The following is a 20,160-nucleotide window of genomic DNA, read 5'->3' as shown; positions in this document are numbered from 1 at the left end:
TTTTTGTAGAGATGGGGTTTCACCATGTTGGCCAGGCTGGTCTTGAACTCCTGACCTTGTGATCTGCCTAACTTGGCCTCCCAAAGTGCTGGGATTACAGGCGTGAGCCCCTGCACCCAGCCGAGTTAACTTCTTCTTCTTTTTTTTTTTTTTTTTGAGACAAAGTTTTGCACTGTCGCCCAGGCTGGAGCGCAGTGGCGCGATCTCGGCTCACTGCAACTTCTGCCACCTGGGTTCAAGTGATTTTGCCTCAGCCTCCTGAATAGCTGAGACTACAGGTGTGTGCCACCACACCTGGCTAATTTTTTTTTTTTTTTTTTTGTATTTTTAGTAGAGACAGTGTTTCACCATATTAGTCAGGCTAGTCTTGAATTCCTGACCTCGTGATCAGCCCGCTTCGGCCTCCCAAAGTGCTGGGATTACAGGCATGAACCACTGTCCTCGACCTAAGACAATTTATTAAAGGTTGAGTCACACACAAAGTAATAAACTAGATTATTTCCTGATTTATGCTTTCCCGTTGCCAAATTTTGGCTTGTCCTTGTCCTTAATTTGCCTTATTCCTTGATTACCAGTCCAAAGATGACATCTTCTAAGGAATGATAAGCATTTTTACTCTGCTCTTTCAAATCATAACATTCCATACTCTGCAGATGATTTTGCCATTTCTTACATAATTTGAGGGAAATCCTAGAGTACAATTTCCTAGCAGGCATTTGGATCTTACCCATCTTTATTTCTCAGGCTCCACAAATTGAGTACCCTTGCAGGGTGCTATCATTAGCTCTAGCCTACCAATGAAGAAACAAAAGTCCTCCATGTTAGGATATTTGAGGACATGTCCTTAGCACCTAACGGTGTCTGGCACATTTTAAATGGGAAGGTGGAAGGGGCCGTCTTTTTTCTTTTTTTTTTATTTTTATTTTTATTTTTATTTTTATTTTTTTTTTTTTTTATTTTTTTTTTGATACGGAGTCTCGCTCTGTAGCCCAGGCTGGAGTGCAGTGGCCGGATCTCAGCTCACTGCAAGCTCCGCCTCCCGGGTTCACGCCATTCTCCTGCCTCAGCCTCCGGAGTAGCTGGGACTACAGGCGCCCGCCACCTCGCCCGGCTAGTTTTTTGTATTTCTTTAGTAGAGACGGGGTTTCACCGTGTTCGCCAGGATGGTCTCGATCTCCTGACCTCGTGATCCGCCCGTCTCGGCCTCCCAAAGTGCTGGGATTACAGGCTTGAGCCACCGCGCCCGGCCTCTTTTTTTTTTAAGATGGAATTTCGCTCTTTTGCCCGGGCTGGAGTGAAGTGGCTTGATCTCAGCTCACTGCAACCTCTGCCCCCTGGGTTCAAGCGATTCTCCTGCCTCAGCCTCCCAAGTAGCTGGGATTACAGGTGCCCAACACCACGCCCGGCTAATTTTTGTATTTTTAGTAGAGACGGGGTTTCACCATGTTGGCTAGGCTGGTCTCGAACTCTCGACCTCGTCATCCACTCACCTCGACCTCCCAAAGTGCTAGGATTACAGGCATGAGCCACCGCGCTCAGCCGGAACTGTCTGTCTTAGGGTCTGCAAACTGTTGTAACTGTATTAATTTTTTTTCTAGGAAATGAGGCCACAGCACTCATTTGATTTGTCCAAGGGGAAAAAATGGGGTTAGCTCAAGAGTCACCCACTTAGGCAGTTCTACACAGGGCTAAGCAACGTGCCTTCACAGGGGGCACGTGCACCCTGGGAAAGCTGAAAGAGCGAATTAGCCGGGCATGGTGGGCTCCTGTGGTCCCAGCTCCTCAGGACGCGGAGGTTGCAGTGAGCCAAGATCGCGCTACTGCACTCCAGCCTGCGCAACAGAGCAAGACCCTGTCTCTAAAAATAAAAATAAAATAAAACTCAGAGGGCACGTCTCCTAGGACACGGGGACAGGCTAGGTGGGGGCACAGGGCGTGAGAATGGCGAGCATGGCCCGAGTATGTCACGCCGGGGCTGCCATCTTTTCTGTTTTTTGAAACAGGATCTTGTTCTGTCGCTCAGGCTGGGGTGCAGTGGCGCATTGCTGCCTGGAACTCCTTGACTCAAGCGATCTTCCCGCCTCAGCTTCCCGAAGAGCTAGGACCACTGGCGCGAGACACTACGCCCGTTTAATGTTTGTTTTTTTTTTCTTTTGTAGAGATGGGGCGGGGCGGGGCGGGGGTGGGGGGGTGGTTCTCGCTTTGTTGCCCAGGCTGGACTCGAACTCCAGGACTCAAGCGATCCGCCGGCCAACGCCTCCCAAAGCGCCAGGGTTACAGGCATCAGCCATTGCGCCCAGGCCGGGTCATCTTCTCCGAGGCCTTATGCAGAGTTCGAGACCCGCCAACCCGCTGCGGAAGACCGAGCTCCAAGACTGAACCCCGTAGGGCGCCCAGCCGCACCCCCACCGGAAGCGACTCGAACTCGAGGCCGGAAGTGACTCCATTTCTGTGCGTCGAGCTCCGCCCCACGAGCGCCCGGTTTCGGGCGGAGAGCGCGCCCCGTTTGGTACCTTGGTGTCCTATCGCGGCTTGGGACCCGACAAGATGGGCAAGAAGGGCAAGAAGGAGAAGAAGGGCCGCGGCGCGGAGAAGACGGCCGCCAAGATGGAGAAGAAGGTGTCTAAGCGCTCGCGGAAGGAGGAGGTGAGCGAGTCAGACTGGGCCTAGGGGCCCGACGTGGCGGCCGTGCAGCCTCGTCCGACTGCCAGCTCCGCCCGGGGTTGCGGGTCGCCGTGGGAGCTGCGCCGGCCCCGCGGGAGAGCTGGAGGCCGTAGAAACTGCCCCGGCGCCGCGTCCGGGCAGCCTGGACGGGGCCCGCCCCCTCCCGAGTCTCCACGTGTGTCTGGCCGCTTCCGGGAGAGCGACGGAGCTGCCTCCTTTAACGTGCTTGCTTTTCTTCGTGTGGTGTCACGGGCGTTTTTCTGCGTTTCCTCCCACTCCTCCCTCCCTCTAAAGGTAGGCTGGGTGGTGAGAAGAGGCAGGGGTTTGGCGTAGGACGACCTGAGGTTGAGCCTGGGGCTGCCTCTGCAAGATGTGTGGCCTGGGAGTAAGACTCTTAACTTTTCTGAACCTCACCCTTCTCGTTTTTCTAAAGAGGACAGATAGTCATCACAGCGGCCCTGAGGAGTAAGCAGCAGATGGTTAAGTGAAGAAGGCCCTGGAGCCACGGGGTATCCCGTAGCAGCTGATGGCAGCCATCACGGTTGTCTCCTTCCCTCTGGTCCTCAGCCCAGGGTCTGCAGGAGGATCCGTCCTGAACTTGGGGTTGAGTGTTCTGCGGCTGCTGCTCTTGGGTTCGCTAACCGGGGGCAGTTTTATGGCCTGCCGTGTACCAGGCACAGCTCCCTGGGCTTTAATCCTCACAACCAGGTCAATTCCCTAGCACTGATATTCCCATTTGACAGGAAGTCAGACCAACAGGTGAACCATGAAGTGATATGGAACTGGAGTGTGACCAGATGTCCTGAATCAGGAGCTCTTGACCACATTCCTTTGTCCCTTTTGTTCCTGAGTCATTGATCTCTCCATGTCCTCATCTCTTAAATAATGGAGTTGGACTTTTCCCCTCACACTCCTCTTAGGCTCTGACTTTTTTTTTTTTTTTTTTTTTTTTGACGGAGTCTTGCTCTATCGCCCAGGCTGGACTGCAGTAGCATGGCCTGCTGGCCAGGGTTGTGGCACAGGAAGTCAGTTCATCTGTGTGGCATCTTCAGAATGGTGCTTGGCGGAAAGTAAGCACTCAGTAACCAGCTGTTATCTGCTTTCTGCTTTTTTTTTTTTTTTTTGAGAAGGAGTTTCATCTTGTTGCCCAGGCTGGAGTGCTGTGGCGCGATCTTGGCTCACTGCAGCCTCCGCCTCCCAGGTTCAAGCGATTCTCCTGCCTTAGCCTCCCAAGTAGCTGGGATTACAGACATGCACCACCACACCGGCTAATTTTGTATTTTTTAGTAGAAACCGGGTTTCACCATATTGGTCAGTCTGGTCTCGAACTCCTGACTTCAGGTGATGCACCCACCTTGGCCTCCCAAATTGCTGGTATTACAAAGCGTGAGCCACCATGTCCTGCCAGTTACCTGTCATTTTTACTGATCTTCATGTCTCCCTCCAGTGCCCAATACTAAGGTGATTGTAACAGTAGCTTCCCTTAAGAGAGAGAGTCTTTATCAGTCCTGGGGTTTGTATGTTATCTTAATGAACCCTCAAAACAAACCTTTAAAATAACTGGTCGTCTGATTAGACTAGACCTACAGAAGATAATCTCTTTAAATTCAGCTGTGTCTGTAATGCAACCTAATCACAAGAGTGGTATCCTATTATTTTGCAGTCCTGGGAATTATTGGGGGAAGGGGGACCTTGGGGACAGCTTGGAATTCTGCTCCCACAGAACTCATGTATCAGGTCACCTGGTTCGCACCTTCACTTGGTGCTGGCCTCTGCCTGTCTTTCCACCTGTCTCCCTGGGCTCACTACAGCCACAATGCCTTTATTTTAGTGTCTCAAACATGCCAAGTTCTGTTTGTGGTCTTACCTGTACCCCAACCATACTCCGCCTGACTCGTCTTTTCAGCGTTCAGCTTATTGTCACTGTGGAGAGGCTGTCGCTGACTAGGCCACTGGTGTCACCCAGACCCTGCCACCTTGCTCTCCTTCAGCCCCCCAACGATGATGAGGTTCAGCCCAGGCTAAAGACTGCTGCCTTCCAGTAGCAGCAGCAGAGCTCTCCTGGCGCATAGATGCTGGGGTTTGAACTGTTTGTTTAACCTCGTTGAGCAAAACAAGTTGAAAGAATATACAGTATGATACCATTTAATGACATTTTATTTTTTGTTTTTATTTTTTTGAGATGGAGTCTTGCTCTGTCACCCAGAGCGAGTGTTGCAGTGGGGTGATCTCAGCTCACTGCAGCCTCCACCTCCTGGGCTCAAGCAGTTCTCCTGCCTCAGCCTCCCGAGTAGTTTGGGACTACAGGTGTGCGCCACGGTGCCGGCTAATTTTTGTATTTTTTAGTGGAGACGGTTTTACCATGTTGGTCATGGCTGGTCTCGAACTCCTGACCTCAAGCAATCCATCTGTCTCGGCCTCCCAAAGTGCTGGGATTACAGGCGTGAGCCACTGTGCCCAGTCTGTTTAATGACATTTAAAAATGTAAAACAATACTATGGCTGGGCCGAGGTGGCCGCCATAGGTCAGGAGATTGAGACCATCCTGGCTAACAAGGTGAAACCCCGTCTCTACTTAAAAAAAAAAAAAAATACAAAAAATTAGCTGGGCGTGGTGGCAGGCGCCTGTAGTCCCAGCTACTCGGGAGGCCGAGACAGGAGAATGGCGGGAACCCGGGAGGCGGAGCTTGCAGTGAGCCGAGATCACGCCACTGCACTCCAGCCTGGGCGGCAGAGCGAGACTCGTCTCAAAAAAAAAAAAAAAAATTTGTAAAACAATACTATATGTTGCTTAGGGATACACATGTGTAATGAAAGTGTGAAGAAAAGCTTGAGACTAATAAGCACCGAGTTCCAGGTAATGGTTACTTCGTGGGGGGTGTGGGTTTGTACACGCGGGCGTTACCCTGGGAACGGTGCACTGGAGCGTCTTGGGTGAAGTTCCGTAACTTGTGTGTTCTAAATATTGCATAGTTTGGAATACTGAGCAGTGTACCCTGCTGCGAGAGCCTCTGGGAGGGATTGACGTTCACCCTGAGACTGAGGGGTGGGCTGAAGGAAGCACGAGGTGGGGCATGGCGGGCTGAGGGAACCCGGTGTTTTCATTAAAGGAACGGAGAGGACGCCGGTGTAGCTTGGAGAGTGAGGCAGGGTGGGAGGTGAGGTTGGAGAGATGGGTGTGGGGGAGGGAAGATGGTCTGCAGGTGTGTGTAGCTGCAAGATGGACACCGAAGGCTAGAAGGAACTTGAAGTGTCAGGCTCGGGTGTGGTATGGGAGTGTCTCGTAAATGTTGGGAAATGGGCACTGGGACTGAGGCAGGAACACTGGGTTCCAGTGCTGCCCTCTGTGCTGGCACATCAGTGCCTCGAGTCACTCTCCATTGTAGTAAGAATTGACACCATCTTACGCGGATCGACTGCAGCAGGTATTTGCTGAGCCCTTGCTGTGCAGGCAGTGTTTTAACCAGACACCGTCTTGCTCTGGTGGAGCTCATATTTTACTATTTTGTTGGGGTGGAGGGATGTGGAGGAAACAAGTGAGCAAGATAAACGTATCAGACCCTGCTCCGGAGACAGGAAGGCATGCAGGTGCGACGGCCTGGGCCTGGGCTCTGAGATGCTGAGGGTGTCTGGTGAAGTCATGATGGGCTTGTCTGAGTGGAAGGTCTTGCAGGGGGAGCATTAGGGGTGTGGAGTGAGATAGTACTTGGTGCACACATCTACCCTTTAAGCAAACTGCCTTTGAGGTCAAGCTCTGGTTACTTGTCAATGTGTCAAACTCCGCATTTCAGACGCAGGCACAGTATGTTACAATTCACAGACGTGACTGAGCCCAGTGGAATCACACTGACTGGGGGAAAGCTGGGCAGGCTGTGGCTCCCCGGCGGGTCTTAGGAACAAGTCTCATCTGTGCCTGCTTGCTTGCCCTAGGAAGACCTGGAAGCGCTCATAGCCCATTTCCAGACGCTCGATGCCAAGAGGACTCAGATTGTGGAAACTCCGTGCCCCCCGCCCTCACCAAGGTGAGCAAGTAGCATTTTTCGCATTGTATATGTTTCCTTTTCTTCTTTTTTTTTTTTTTTTGAGACGGAGTCTCACTCTGTCGCCCAGGCTGGAGTGCAGTGGCCGGATCTCAGCTCACTGCAAGCTCCGCCTCCCAGGTTTACGCCATTCTCCTGCCTCAGCCTCCCGAGTAGCTGGGACTACAGGCGCCTGCCACCTCGCCCGACTAGTTTTTTTTTTTTTTGTATTTTTTAGTAGAGACGAGGTTTCACCATGTTAGCCAGGATGGTCTCGATCTCCTGACCTTGTGATCTGCCTGTCTCGGCCTCCCAAAGTGCTGGGATTACAGGCTTGAGCCACTGCGCCCGGCCTTCCTTTTCTTCTATGCATTGAAAAACTGCTTTAAATAGCACCAGGTTTTGTAAATGATCAGGCACTTGGAACATTTTCATTATTAAAACCTGTTCTCGGTCACTTCTGAAGAAATGGAATGAGGCTGTTGAGCTTTACTGTCATAGAACCTGGGAGCAGGGCCTCCGGCACAGCCGCTGCCTCTGGACTCCTGTGCCAGCTTTGAAAGCTCCTCCACTGGTCATGATGTGTGGATGAAAGTGTTGACCCAGTGAGCTTTTCTTTGGTTCTTAAGGTATTTTAAAAGTGCGTATTGTAGGCAGAAAGCTGAAAATCACCTTGGTTTTTGCTGTGTTTGTAATGCTTTTAAATTCTCATTTGAAAAGTTTGTAAACATAAATTGAGTATGAGCCATTTTAAATGAATTTGAAAAGTACGTAGAAACATTCCGAGTCTGTAGGATTTCATACACATGTGGGATGAGCTGGAGTGAGAAATGATTTGCTTTATTTCCCTCAGTAGATTAACCTTGCAGCATTTACCGTCTTAATAAAGCTGCTGCAGGCCTGAGTGGAAGCCGGGGTTGCCCGTCGGGCGTTGGGGGTCTTGGTTGTGCTGCGTTTGCATTAACGAGGCGCATGTGATGGCTCTGGTGCCCAAGTCCCACCCACCGGCCTCAGAGGCAGGTTATCATCACCTGCCCAGAGGTGGGAGGAGCGCGGTGATCAGCCCCTGAGCAGAGTGAATGGTGTTGGGGCCACTCCCATAGGCCGATGTCCTTCCTGGTTTTCACTTAATATCCATTAGGATTTGGGTGTTCTTTTTCCCTTTAGTTTGCATGTTGCCCTCAGGGCCAAATGTAAGTTACACATGGTAAATGTACTTTTTTTTTTTTTTTTGAGATGGAGTCTCACTCTGTCACCTAAGCTGCAGTGGCATGATCTTGGCTCTCTGCACCCTCTGCCTCCCAGATTCAAGTGATTCTCCTGTCTCAGCCTCCCAAGTAGCTGTGATTACAGGCGCCAGCCACCACACCCAGCTAATTTTTGTGTTTTTAATAGAGAGGGGTTTTGCCATGTTGGCCTGGCTCGTCTCGAACTTCTGACCTTAGGTGATCCACCTGCCTTGGCCTCCCAAAGTGCTGGGATTATGGTCATGAGCCACTGTGCCCAGCTGTAAACGTACATTTTCTTTTTTTTTTCTGAGAAGGGGTCTTGCTCTGTTGCCCAGGCTGGAGTGCAGTGGCGCGATCTCAGCTCCCTGCAAACTCTGCTTCCCGGGTTCACACCATTCTCCTGCCTCAGCCTTCCGAGTAGCTGGGAGTAAAGGCACCCACCACCACGCCCGGCTAATTTTTTGTATTTTTAGTAGAGACGGGGTTTCACCATGTTAACCAGGATGGTCTCATCTCCTGACCTTGCAATCCACCCTCCTTGGCCTCCCAAAGTGCCAGGATTACAGGCGTAAGCCACTGCGCCTGGCCACGTTTTCATTTGAGTTGTTGGAGCAAATGGCTTCTGACGTTCCAGCACTCCCGAGGAAAGCCACTTTGAATGGAGATTGGTTTTATTTTTTTTTTTTTGTAGAGACATTTTTTATGTTGCCCAGGCTGGTCTCAAGTTCCTGGGCTCAGGTAACCGTGCCTGGCCTTTTACATTTTGTTTTGTTTTTAAACGATATTTTAGAATTTTTCCATAAATAATGTTGCCTGAAAGTCAGATGTCATGTCAGGATATAATTTAAGGTGTTGGCCGGGCGCGGTGGCTCAAGCCTGTAATCCCAGCACTTTGGGAGGCCGAGACGGGCGGATCACGAGGTCAGGAGATCGAGAGACGATCCCGGCTAACACGGTGAAACCCCGTCTCTACTAAAAAATACAAAAAAATAGCCGGGCGAGGTGGCGGGCGCCTGTAGTCCCAGCTACTCGGGAGGCTGAGGCAGGAGAATGGCGTGAACCCGGGAGGCGGAGCTTGCAGTGAGCTGAGATCCGGCCACTGCACTCCAGCCTGGGTGACAGAGCAAGACTCTGTCTCAAAAAAAAAAAAAAAAAAAAAATTAAGGTGTTGGCAGTTCCCTGGGTCAGCCGGAAATGCTTACTAATAGGAGGGAGCAGTTACTGAAGCAGCTCTCCTGAGATGAAGACCTTTTGCTTGGTAACCTAATAACTTCGAACCTCCTACCTCTTAATCGTATTAGTTGAGAACCTCGTGAGAGTGACCAGTTTCTAAATGAATATACCCTCAGGATTGGCTCTGATGTGACCTACCTGGAAAAGGGATATGACACCAGCTGCCTCAGTACCTCATCTGCCTGTGCGGCAGAAACACCTGGGCTAGTGCTGCTGGTGGCTGGGTGGAGGCCTCAGTTTGGGCCCCGTGTGGATTGTTTCCAAAGTTGTGTTTGGTACTTTTCTGCCAAAATCATTAGGTGTTCAGTGAGAAGAGATTCAGGGTCAGAGGAATTTGGGAAACACTTTATTCTTTTTTTTTTTTTTTTGAGACGGAGTTTCGCTCTTGTTGCCCAGGCTGGAGTGCAATGGTGCGCTAGGCTCACCGCAATCTCTGCCTCACAGGTTCAAGCAATTCTCCTGCCTCAGCCTCCCGAGTAGCTGGAGTTACAGGCATGTGCCACCACACCTGGCTAATGTTGTATTTTTGCTAGAGATGGGGTTTCTCCATGTTGGTCAGGCTGGTCTTGAACTCCCAACCTCAGGTGATCCGGCCGCCTCGGCTTCCCAAAGTGTTGGGATTACAAGTGTGAGCCAATGTACCTGGCCAGAATTTGCCATTTTAATCATTAAAACTGTACAGTTCAGTGGGATTACTTAATGCCACTTTGAAACCATTAGCACTATCCAGTTGCAACATTGTTTTATCACCCCAAATAGAAACTCTACACCAACTTCATCTAACCCGTAGCCCAGGATGGCTTCGAATGCAGCCTGACACATATTCGTAAACTTTCTTAAAACATGATGAGCTTTTTTTTTAAGCTCATCAGCTTTTGTTAGTGTTAGTGTATTTTGTGTGTGGCCCAAGATGATAATTCTTCCATTGTAGCCCAGGGAAGCGAAAAGATGGGACAAGTGTCTATACCCTTCAAGGGTCACTCCCTGTTTCCCCTCCCCCAGCCCCTGGTCACTTCTGGTCAACTTCCTGTCACTGTGAATTGGCCTATTCTAGGGATTTTGCATAAGTGGAGTGATAGAATTGTCTTCTTGTGACTGGCTTCCTTCACCTGGTATGTCCAGGTTCATCAGTTCTGTGGCATGTGTGAGAACTTTATTTCTTCTTAAGCTGAATCCTGTTCCATCTGTGGATATGCCACATTGAGCTTGTCCACTCATCTGTGGACCGACACTTAGGTTATTTCTCCTGTTTGGCTTTTGTGAGTGAGGCTGTAATGAGCATTGCATACAGGTATCTGAACCAATGCCTAGGAACGAATGGCCGGATCATGTGGTGATTCTTTGTTTAGCTTTTAATACTGGTTTCTTTTCTGCAGAAATTCCCAGCCTGTGACGTGTTTCTGTGCAAATAAATCCCCAACAGAAAATAGAGTTCTCAGATTTCCCAAACTCACTTGACCTTGAAACCTGTTTTTCGTTTGAGAAGCATCTTTTGGAGCTGGCATTATGGAGCATGCCTTGGGGAACACCATCATAGAGGATTCTGAAGGGAGGATCTTTCCCAGTGACTCGCCAGATAGTCACTGTGTCTTTCATTGCTTTCGACTGAAGTGGTCCTATTTTTATTTATTTCTGTTTTTCTTTTTTTTTTTTTGAGACTGTCTCGCTCAGTCGCCCAGGGTGGAGTGCAAGGGTACAATCTCAGCTCACTGCAACCTCTGCCTCTCAGATTCAAGTGGTCCTTCTGCCTCAGCCTCCTGAGTAGCTGGGATTACAGGTGGCCACCACCATGCCTAGCTAATTTTTGTATTTTTAGTAGACGAGGTTTCACCGTGTTTGCCAGGCTGGTTTTGAACTCCTCACATCAGGTGATCTGCCCGCCTCAGCCTCCCAAAGTGCTGGAATTACAGGTGTGAGCCACCGTGCCCAGCCCATAATATTATTATATAATTTCCTTATAGCTCTTTTTTTGTTCTCATGTGAAATAAATAGAAAGTTGTTTGTGTTGGCCGGGCGCGGTGGCTCACATCTGTAATCCCAGCACTTTGGGAGTCTGAGTGGATCACAAGGTCAGGAGAGTGAGACCTTCCTAGCTAACACTGTGAAACCCCGTCTCTACTAAAAGTACAAAAAATTAGCTGGACATGATGACAGGCACCTGTAGTCCCAGCTACTTGGGAGGCTGAGGCAGGAGAATGGCGTGAACCCAGTAGGTGGAGCTTGCAGTGAGCCGAGATCCTGCCACTGCACTCCAGCCTGGGGGACAGAGCGAGACTTAGTCTCAAAAAAAAAAAAAAAAAAAAAGAAAGTTGTTTGTATTTTCTAGATGGAAGGTATCTGGCATGTATATTGAAATACTTAAAATACTTAGATATTGGCCTTTTTTTTTTTTTTTTTAATTTTCCCCACATGGAATCTCGCTGTGTCACCAGGTTGGAGTGCAATGGCGCGATCTCAGCTCATTGCAACCCCCACCTCCTGGGTTGAAGCGATTCTCCTGTCTCAGCCTCCTGAGTAGCTGGGCTACAGGCACGTGCCACCATGCCCAGCTAGTTTTTGTATTTTCAGTTAAGACGGGGTTTCACCATGTTGGCCAGGATGGTCTCGATCTCTTGACCTCATGATCCACCTGCCTCGGCCTCCCAAAGTGCTGGGATTACAGGCGTGAGCCACTGTTCCTGGCCTAGATACTGAACTTTTTAGAACAATTTTGAGGTGATTTGAGAGAATAGGCTCTTAAAAGAGGACAGTTCTGAGGGCCGGGTGTAGTGGCTTATGCCTGTAATCCCAGCACTGTGGGAGGCTGAGGTGGGCGGATCACTTGAGGTCAGGAGTTTGAGACCAACCTGGCCAACACACTGAAACCCTAATCTCTACTGAAAAAATACAAAAATTAGCTGGGTGTAGTGGCGGGCACCTGCAGTCCCAGCCACTAGGGAGGCTGAGACAGGAGAATTGCTTGAACCCAGGAGGTGGAGGTTGCAGTGAGCCGAGATTGTGCCATTGCACTCCAGCCTGGGCAACAAGAGGGAAACTCCATCTCAAAAAAAAAAAAAAAGACAGTTCTGAAACATCTGATACATCAGTAGGGGCATCTGGACTTGTTCCTGCCTGGGGACTTTTTTTTTTTTTATTTTAAACAACCAGACGCTGTGCCAGCCCAGCTCCTTGGCTGTCCTTGGAGTGCGGCCCTGGGCACTGGTAGAGGGGTTGGTGTTCACGTGGCACCTTTGCTTCCTCTCTCAATGCCAGGCTCTGCTTTCAGGAAGTGCAGAGGCAGCCAGTCTGTGGTGACAGGATTCTGTGAGGAAGGGGACGGGGCTCTGGTGGTTCTTGGGGGGTGACCGTGCTGACCTGCCGCTTGTGTCTCTTGTAGGTTAAATGCCTCCCTCTCGGTTCATCCTGAGAAAGATGAATTAATCCTTTTCGGAGGTGAATATTTCAACGGCCAAAAAGTAAAGTATATATTTTTTCTTTTCTTCCCATATTGCATGAGTATCATTTGTTAGAAAGTTAACTTAAGGCAGTGACATCAAATACACATTGGCCCCTTCACCCCCCTCGTATCACGCACTTGAGCTGTGAGGCCTGATGTGAGATGTCGCCAGCATGGTCCAGGCACTGGCAAGGCTGTTGATGATGTAAGTGGTCCTGGGGTCTCCATTCCTCAGACTTAGACTGAGCCCCAGTTCCGCCGTCATCACTCTTGACGGGTGCACCTGTCTTTGTGGTTGTGCTGTTCTTCCTCCCAGTGAGTTTCCAGGTTTCACACTCAGCTTTCAGGTTGTCTTAAATAGGGAAAGTACTAATAAATTGTAGGCCTAATTTTTATTTTTGAGCATGCCAGAGAGACCTGTGTTTCACAATTGTGTGTGAAACACCAAAGCAGGAGCTCACCTTCCCTGCAGCCAGGGATGGGCCCTGGGGGTTCAACTGCTGGGGACAAACCTGGGGGTTTGTCCATCTTCCTCTCTCAGTTTTCTTTTTTTTTTTTTTTGAGACGGAGTCTTGCTCTGTCACCCAGGCTGGAGTGCAGTGGCCGGATCTCAGCTCACTGCAAGCTCCGCCTCCCGGGTTCACGCCATTCTCCTGCCTCAGCCTCCCGAGTAGCTGGGACTACAGGCGCCCGCCACCTCGCCCGGCTAGTTTTTTGTATTTTTTAGTAGAGATGGGGTTTCACCGTGTTAGCCAGGATGGTCTCGATCTCCTGACCTCGTGATCCGCCCGTCTCGGCCTCCCAAAGTGCTGGGATTACAGGCTTGAGCCACCGCGCTCAGCCCTCTCTCAGTTTTCGTGCATTTAGAAACTAGGCTTGATTGGGTATGGTGACTCATGCCTGTAATCCCAGCACTTTGGGAGGCCGCAGAGCACCTGAGGTCAGGAATTTGAGACCAGCCTGGCCAATGTGGTGAAACCCCGTCTCTACTGAAAATACAAAAATTAGCCAGGCGTGGTGGTGGGCGCCTGTAATCCCAGCTACTCGGGAGGCTGAGGCAGAGAATCACTTGAACCCGGGAGGCAGAGGTTGTAGTGAGCCAAGATTGTACCACTGCACTCCAGCCTGCACAGCAGAGCAAGACTCCATCTCAGAAAAAACAAAAACATAAAAACTAGACTTGAATTAGGAGAATGACCAGTCCTAGTAAACAACAGCAAGGGCTTTCAGTGCCTTCCAGATTCCTGGGCCGTGGGTCGTTTTCATTGTGTCACCATCCCCGAGGGCCCCCCCGGGGACCCAGTGGCCTCCCTGCATTACTGGTATCGTTTCCATTGCTTTAGGATGTCAGTTTCCCAGGGAACTGTCATGATTAAGATTGTTCTCACCACTCTCTTGGAGGCGTATCGTTTGTGACACTGACATTCTTCTTCCTTCCTGTAGACTTTTTTGTATAACGAGCTCTATGTCTACAATATCAGAAAGGATGCCTGGACCAAAGTTGACATCCCCAGTCCACCTCCAAGGCGCTGTGCTCACCAGGTAATGTCAGCACTGACTCTCAGCCGCCCTCTCTCCTCCCACGTGAGAGTCTGGTAGACACATGGAGAGCTGATAGGCAATGGGCGGCTGGTGCGGAGGCCTCGGCCTCCCAAAGTGCTGGGATTACAGGCATGAGCCGCTGCTCCCAGCCTGAGTGTCTGGATTTTTTCATCTATCAAACAGTGTTGCATTTTGTCCTGGCAGGTGATTCAGTTCCTTGCAGATCATCTGGATCCTTTTGAGACTCTCTCTAGGGCTGGCTTAGCCCTCAGTGGTGGCCTTTCTGCAGTCTTCAGTAAATGAGCTGTGTGGTCAGTGACATCTTTTCACCTTGTCTGGTTGGAACTTGCCTGTTTCTAAGCCCTGTGTAAGCTCAGATAGTTCTCAGCATCAGAAGATGCTTTTGTCTTCACAGTAGTGGTTCCTTGGTCTCCCCCTCCCAGGGTGCGGCTTAGTGTACAGAGACTCCAGGGGATGCCCCATGCAGATTGCCAGGGCTCTTTCTCCCATGGCTTCCTCTCTCCAGTGCTCTGCCCTGTCACTTTTAGCTGCCTGCATGTCCCTGAACTCCAGTCCTTGTCTCCTCAGCTGTGCAAGACCACCTGCCCTGCCTGGGCCCCTTGTCCCTGCACCAGGGAAGAAGCTGCCTGCAGGGGCTGGAGTCGTGGGTCAGGGCTCCCTGGCATGTTTCCTGGCTCTCAGGTTCGCAGTCCTGCACTTCCCGCTTCCCGTTGTCTGGAGGTTGTTGCTTCATAGGTTTCGTCTGGTTTTTTCCTTGTTGACAGCGGGGAGCTAATGTGCTCCATCGTGGTCAGCAGTGGAAGTTTTACCTGTGGGTCTTCATAGTTTTAATCTTCCCTTGAATCATATTTATTTTGTTCCCTGGTGTTCATTATCTTTGGGGCGTAGGCTATACGAAGCTGTTAGACCGCTGATCAGCCTGCCTTTCTATGGTCCTCTGGGTCGGACTGGGTCGGGCCTGGGATTCTAACTAAGATGGAGGAGAGGGTGTTAGAGCAGTGCTGTGGGTTACACTCTTTTGCCTGGAGTTTGACTTCATTTTTTTTGTCTTTGTTTGTTTGTTTGTTTGTTTGTTTTTGTGGAGAACAAGGTCTTGCTATATTGCCCATGGAGGTCTCGAACTCCTGGGCTCAAGCTATCCTCCTGCCTCTGCCTCCCTGAGAGCTGAGATTACAAGTGTGAGCCACTGCGCCTGGCCGTTTGACTTCATTTTTTAAGAATGGCTTTATTTTTTGTATTTTAGAAATAGGGTCTTGCTTGTTACCCAGGCTGGTGTCAATGTCCTGGGCTCAGTCCTCCCACATCAGCCTCCCATCGTGTTGGCGTTACAGGCATGAGCCACTGCACCTGGCCAGGAATGGCTTTAGGGCCTGATTATGTAAGTCGTAAGTATTCATTCCGTAAAAAATGAAAAGGATGAAAAGGAAAGTCTATCGTCCCTTCTCCCTAAACTGTGAATTTATATTTTCTGCATGTTTTCTCTGCACGTACAGTTCATATTTCTTTTCTTTTTTTTTTTTTTTTTGATGCACAGTCTTGCTCTGTCACCTAGGCTGGGGTACAGCGGTGCGATCTCAGCTCACTGCAACCTCTGCCTCCTGGGCTTAAGCGATTCTCCTGCCTCAGCCTCCAGAGTGGCTGGGATTATAGGCGCATGCCACCACGCCCGGCTGATTTTTGTATTTTTAGTAGAGACAGTGTTTTACCATGTTGGTCAGGCTGGTCTCGAACTCCTGACCTCATGATCTGCCTGTCTCAGCCTCCCAAAGCGCTGGAAGTAGAGATGTGAGCCACCACGCCCAGCCAGTTCATATTTCTGTGCATCTATTTCATGCAAACTGGAGCGTGCGTGTATGTGTTCTTTCTATAGTGTTCTCTCCCGTTGACGTATTATTGTAGGATTGTTCTATGGCATTGAATAGTCTTCCACGAGATGACATTTTAAAACTCTGTTGTACCGGGTGGCACATTTGTGCCACCTAACTTCCTCTAGATTCAAAACATTTGTTAAGTTTCGGCCTTGAGCCAGTCATCATGTCCGCTGTGAAGGTGTAAATTGGTCAATTTCTTCCTGTGGGACTATTGGGCTTTTAGAATGATAGGAAACCTGGCCTGTCCTTTTACAGGTCAGTCATCTGTGCTGAGATGACAGATGCAAAGAACAGCTGGAAGTGGGTGGGTTGGAGAGGGACATGCCACCCCTGTGTGCTACCTGCCCCCGCTGTCTGGCCAAAAAGGAACCGCATTGGTGCAGAGGGGTGGCACTGTGGCCGTTTCTAAGTGTGGGCGGGCGAAGCACCACCTCAGAGGTGCTGGGAGGGAGCCTGCTGAGGACCACTGTCTGCCCCACCTGGGCACACTTGGCCTTAGGTTGGCACTCTCATTTGCCAGTCCTCTCTGTGCCCTGTGTGGAACCATTCTTCATCCTGCTAGATCCTCACTCTTACCTCGAAACGAGAGAGAATAAAACAACAGGCTTTTATGAAAGAACCAACTCTGAAATGACCATGGCTGAGCCGGGAAATGGGGCTTCACCTGCTGCCGGGGTGCTCAGGTTGCTTTTTCTCTCTGTCCCTTTTTTTTTTTTTTTTTTTTTTTTGAGACGGAGTCTCGCACTGTCGCCCAGGCTGGAGTGCAGTGGCGTAATCTCGGGTCACTGCAAGCTCTGCCTCCCGGGTTCACGCCATTCTTCTGCCTCAGCCTCCCAAGTAGCTGGGACTACAGGCGCCCACCACTACACCTGACTAGTTTTTTGTATTTTTAGTAGAGATGGGGTTTCACCGTAGCCAGGATGGTCTCGATCTCCTGACCTCGTGATCTGCCCGCCTCGGCCTCCCAAAGTGTTGGGATTACAGGCGTGAGCCACTGCGCCCGGCCTTTTTTTCTTGCTTAGTTACACCACCAGGTGCATTGTAGTCACGTGAAGCTGGGCTGCGTGACCTGGGCAGGGTGGGCGGCTCTCACCTGTGGAGATGCAGCACTGAGGGTCCACCTCCAGCGTGGTTACTGCTACGGACTGCCTAGGAGTGTGCTCTTCTCATCCTGGACCCCGGTCGCTGCTTAACTTGCAGGTTTGGAGGAAAGACCCGGTGGAGCCTGGTCTCCGCCTCTGTTGCAGCCCAGCAGTCTGTCCAGGCAGCTCTTCCCACAGGTGGACGTGGGCCTTCTCCTGAAGACTCTGCCGCCCGCAGTTCTTGGGGCCCTGAGAGGGAGTGGGCCGCGGAGGGCCTCATGTGGAGTAGCTGGTGGTGTCTGATGACCCATCAGGGATGCCCTTGTTTTTGGTTGGTGGTCTGCTCTCTCCTCGGCATCCCCTGCTGCCAGAGTGCCTTTCCGTGTGTGGCCCAGAGGACATGACTCCCACTGCGCTCCTTCACCTTTACTGTGGTGCTGAAGTCTTTAATTATCATTCATAACGTCACGTAAGGCTGGGTGCGGCGGCTCGTGTGTGTAATCCCAGGGTGCTTTGGGAGGCTGAGGCGGGAGAATTAACTAAAGCCAGGAGTTTGAGACCAGCCTGGACAACATAGACCCCTTCGCTACAAAAAATTAAACAGCTGGGCATGATATCACATGCCTGTAGTCCGAGCTCCTCGGGAGGCTGAGGTGGGAGGGTCAGTTGAATCCACGAGGTCGAGGCTGCAGTGAGTGATGACTGATGATTGTACCACCGTACTCCAGCCTGGGCGACAGAGCAAGACCCTGTCTCTAAAAGGAGAAAACATTACATAAACGCTTTCTTTTTTTTTTTTTTTTTTGAGACGGAGTCTTGCTCTGTCACCCAGGCTGGAGTGCAATGGTGCAGTCTCGGCTTATTGCACCGTCCGCCTCCTGGGTTCAAGCGATTCTCCTGCCTCAGCCTCCGAGCAGCTGGGACTACAGGTGTGTGCCACCACGCCCGGCTAATTTTTGTATTTTTAGTAGAGACGGGGTTTCATGTTGGCCAGGATGCTCTCTATCTCTTGACCTCGTGATCCACCCGCCTTGGCCTCCCAAAGTGCTGGGATTACAGGCGTGAGCCACTGTGCCTGGCCTATAAACACTTTCTTTTAGGTGCACATTGTACTTGTGAGGCTAATTTAGTTGGTCCATAACAGCTAGGAAAGGGATTAACGAGAGCAGGCAGACAGCTTTATTGTAGATATTACTAAAAGGAAAACGCTGCTAGGTTGCACCACACCACTGTTAATATTTGAAGTAACCAGCTGTGTCCACTTTAAAGGGATATGGCATTGTCTACATTTAAATGGATGTTTATTTTGCAACCTAGGGATCCGTGAAAGTTTGTCAGACCCTTGACTGAGGACAGGCTTTCCTACGAGGGTGCTTCTCTGGAATCCTCCCCTCAGAGGCAGGAGAGGACATGGCTGAGTGTGGGGCCGGTCACGTTGCGAAGCGCTCACCACTGCCGGTCACCCGTGACACTGGCCCTGCTGCTGTGTGGCTGTGCCGTGACCTGTCACCTTTCTTTTCACAGGCGGTGGTGGTGCCTCAAGGTGGCGGACAGCTGTGGGTCTTTGGAGGGGAGTTTGCCTCTCCCAGCGGAGAGCAGTTCTACCACTACAAGGATCTCTGGGTCCTGCATTTGGCCACCAAGACCTGGGAACAAATCAAGTAAGAAGCCAGATGAGAAGCTGAGCTCCAGGCGTGGCTCTTCTGTGCTTGTGTGCTGAGCCCGAGTGCTGGGAACAGACCTCAGAATACCAGGGCTCAGAGGAACCTGGGTCACAGTCCAGGAGTCCAGCCTCGCTGGGTCCTGGGAGACCACGTTTCTCTGGACCCTTCATAGAGAAGCCTGGGCCAGGTGTAGGGGCGCCAGCTGCCTGGCTTTGTTCTCCAGGTTCCTCTTGTCGTTGGCTGCCAGCCTCTCGTCTGTGTTGCAGCTCTTCTCCTGTGGTCTTCTGTTTACACCCTTGGAGGCAGCTCTGGGTGCCCAGCTTGCTGGAAGGGGAGCCCCAGGGGAGCCCCATAGGGATATGTCATTGACTAAAAGGGTGTCCTCTTTCTGTGTCGAGTTGGTGTAGAAACCGTGGAGCTGGTATGAGACAGGAAGGACATTGACATTTCTCTTTGAACCCCGCTCAGCCTCTGTTGATTTCCACCTCTGTCGGGAATGTCACTGACGGGGTTTCTGATGCACGTTTACCACGGGTGTCTCCCGTTAGTCAAGAGCTGCATGTCTGTCCATGTAGAGAGCCAGATGGTGTGTTTGCATGTAAGTTAAGAAATCTGGGCCGGGCGCGGTGGCTCAAGCCTGTAATCCCAGCACTTTGGGAGGCCGAGACAGGCGGATCACGAGGTCGGGAGATCGAGACCATCCTGGTTAACACGGTGAAACCCCGTCTCTACTAAAAAATACAAAAAACTAGCCGGGCGAGGTGGCGGGCGCCTGTAGTCCCAGCTACTCGGGAGGCTGAGGCAGGAGAATGGCGTGAACCCGGGAGGCGGAGCTTGCAGTGAGCTGAGATCCGGCCACTGCACTCCAGCCTGGGTGACAGAGCGAGACTCCGTCTCAAAAAAAAAAAAAAAAAAAAGAAATCTGGTCGAATGACAGACTGAAGTAGAGTTGTTAGCGTCCTTCTCCTAGGTGTGGCCTGGCTCGATTGCCGCTGCCATGACCCACCCTTACACACGCCATCTCTCTGCCATTAAAGCAGCACAGCGGAAGTGCCCTTGCTTCCGGGAGAGAGGCCGCTGCACGCAGGCCTTCTCCACGTCCCGGGGCTTCAGCTGGAGGCCAGCGGCACTCCCTGGAGCCCGCACTTGGTTATGTCATGATGAGCCACTCCGGGGTGTTTCTTGGAGTTTGGGCTCCGTTATGTTGCGGTGAGTCTCATCAGGATGTCGAGGCCTGTTCTGCTGGCTCCACTGCTCCTCCTGGCTCTAGGCCGGGAGTGTTAACCAGTCAGAGTCCGCTGTGCATGGGGAGGGTGTAGACAGATTCCCTGCGCTGGGCCCACCTGCTGGAGGAGGGCTTGACCATAACCTTACAGTGGGACCTCGTTCCTCGAATGCTT

The 20,160-nt window shown here is 51.0% G+C and overlaps 1 protein-coding gene across 6 annotated transcripts in view; it reads left to right on the top strand.

The window, feature by feature from the left end:
* Positions 1-2,450: 2,450 nt before the first annotated feature.
* The window catches only part of LOC105488887 (kelch domain containing 4), a 64,012-nt gene continuing 46,302 nt past the window's right edge, over positions 2,451-20,160 (top strand). For 3 of the 6 annotated variants that reach the window (XR_011616677.1, XR_011616679.1, XM_071085073.1), the window contains exons 1-5: positions 2,455-2,646; positions 6,594-6,685; positions 12,521-12,599; positions 14,024-14,122; positions 18,621-18,757. Coding sequence is in view for 2 of the 6 variants with exons in the window: in XM_071085073.1 (XP_070941174.1) it covers positions 2,548-2,646; positions 6,594-6,685; positions 12,521-12,599; positions 14,024-14,122; positions 18,621-18,757 (506 nt within the window). In the remaining 4 variants the exon portion in view is untranslated. Of the gene's footprint in view, positions 2,647-6,593; positions 6,686-12,520; positions 12,600-14,023; positions 14,123-18,620; positions 18,758-20,160 lie in introns of all 6 variants that reach the window. The other 3 variants (XM_071085074.1, XR_011616678.1, XR_011616681.1) reach the window with 3 other exon arrangements.

This window comes from Macaca nemestrina, chromosome 18, assembly GCF_043159975.1.
Source record: "Macaca nemestrina isolate mMacNem1 chromosome 18, mMacNem.hap1, whole genome shotgun sequence".
Lineage (NCBI taxonomy): Eukaryota > Metazoa > Chordata > Mammalia > Primates > Cercopithecidae > Macaca > Macaca nemestrina.
Note: the sequence above shows the minus strand (reverse complement) of the source record. Positions and strands in the feature narration are given on the sequence as shown.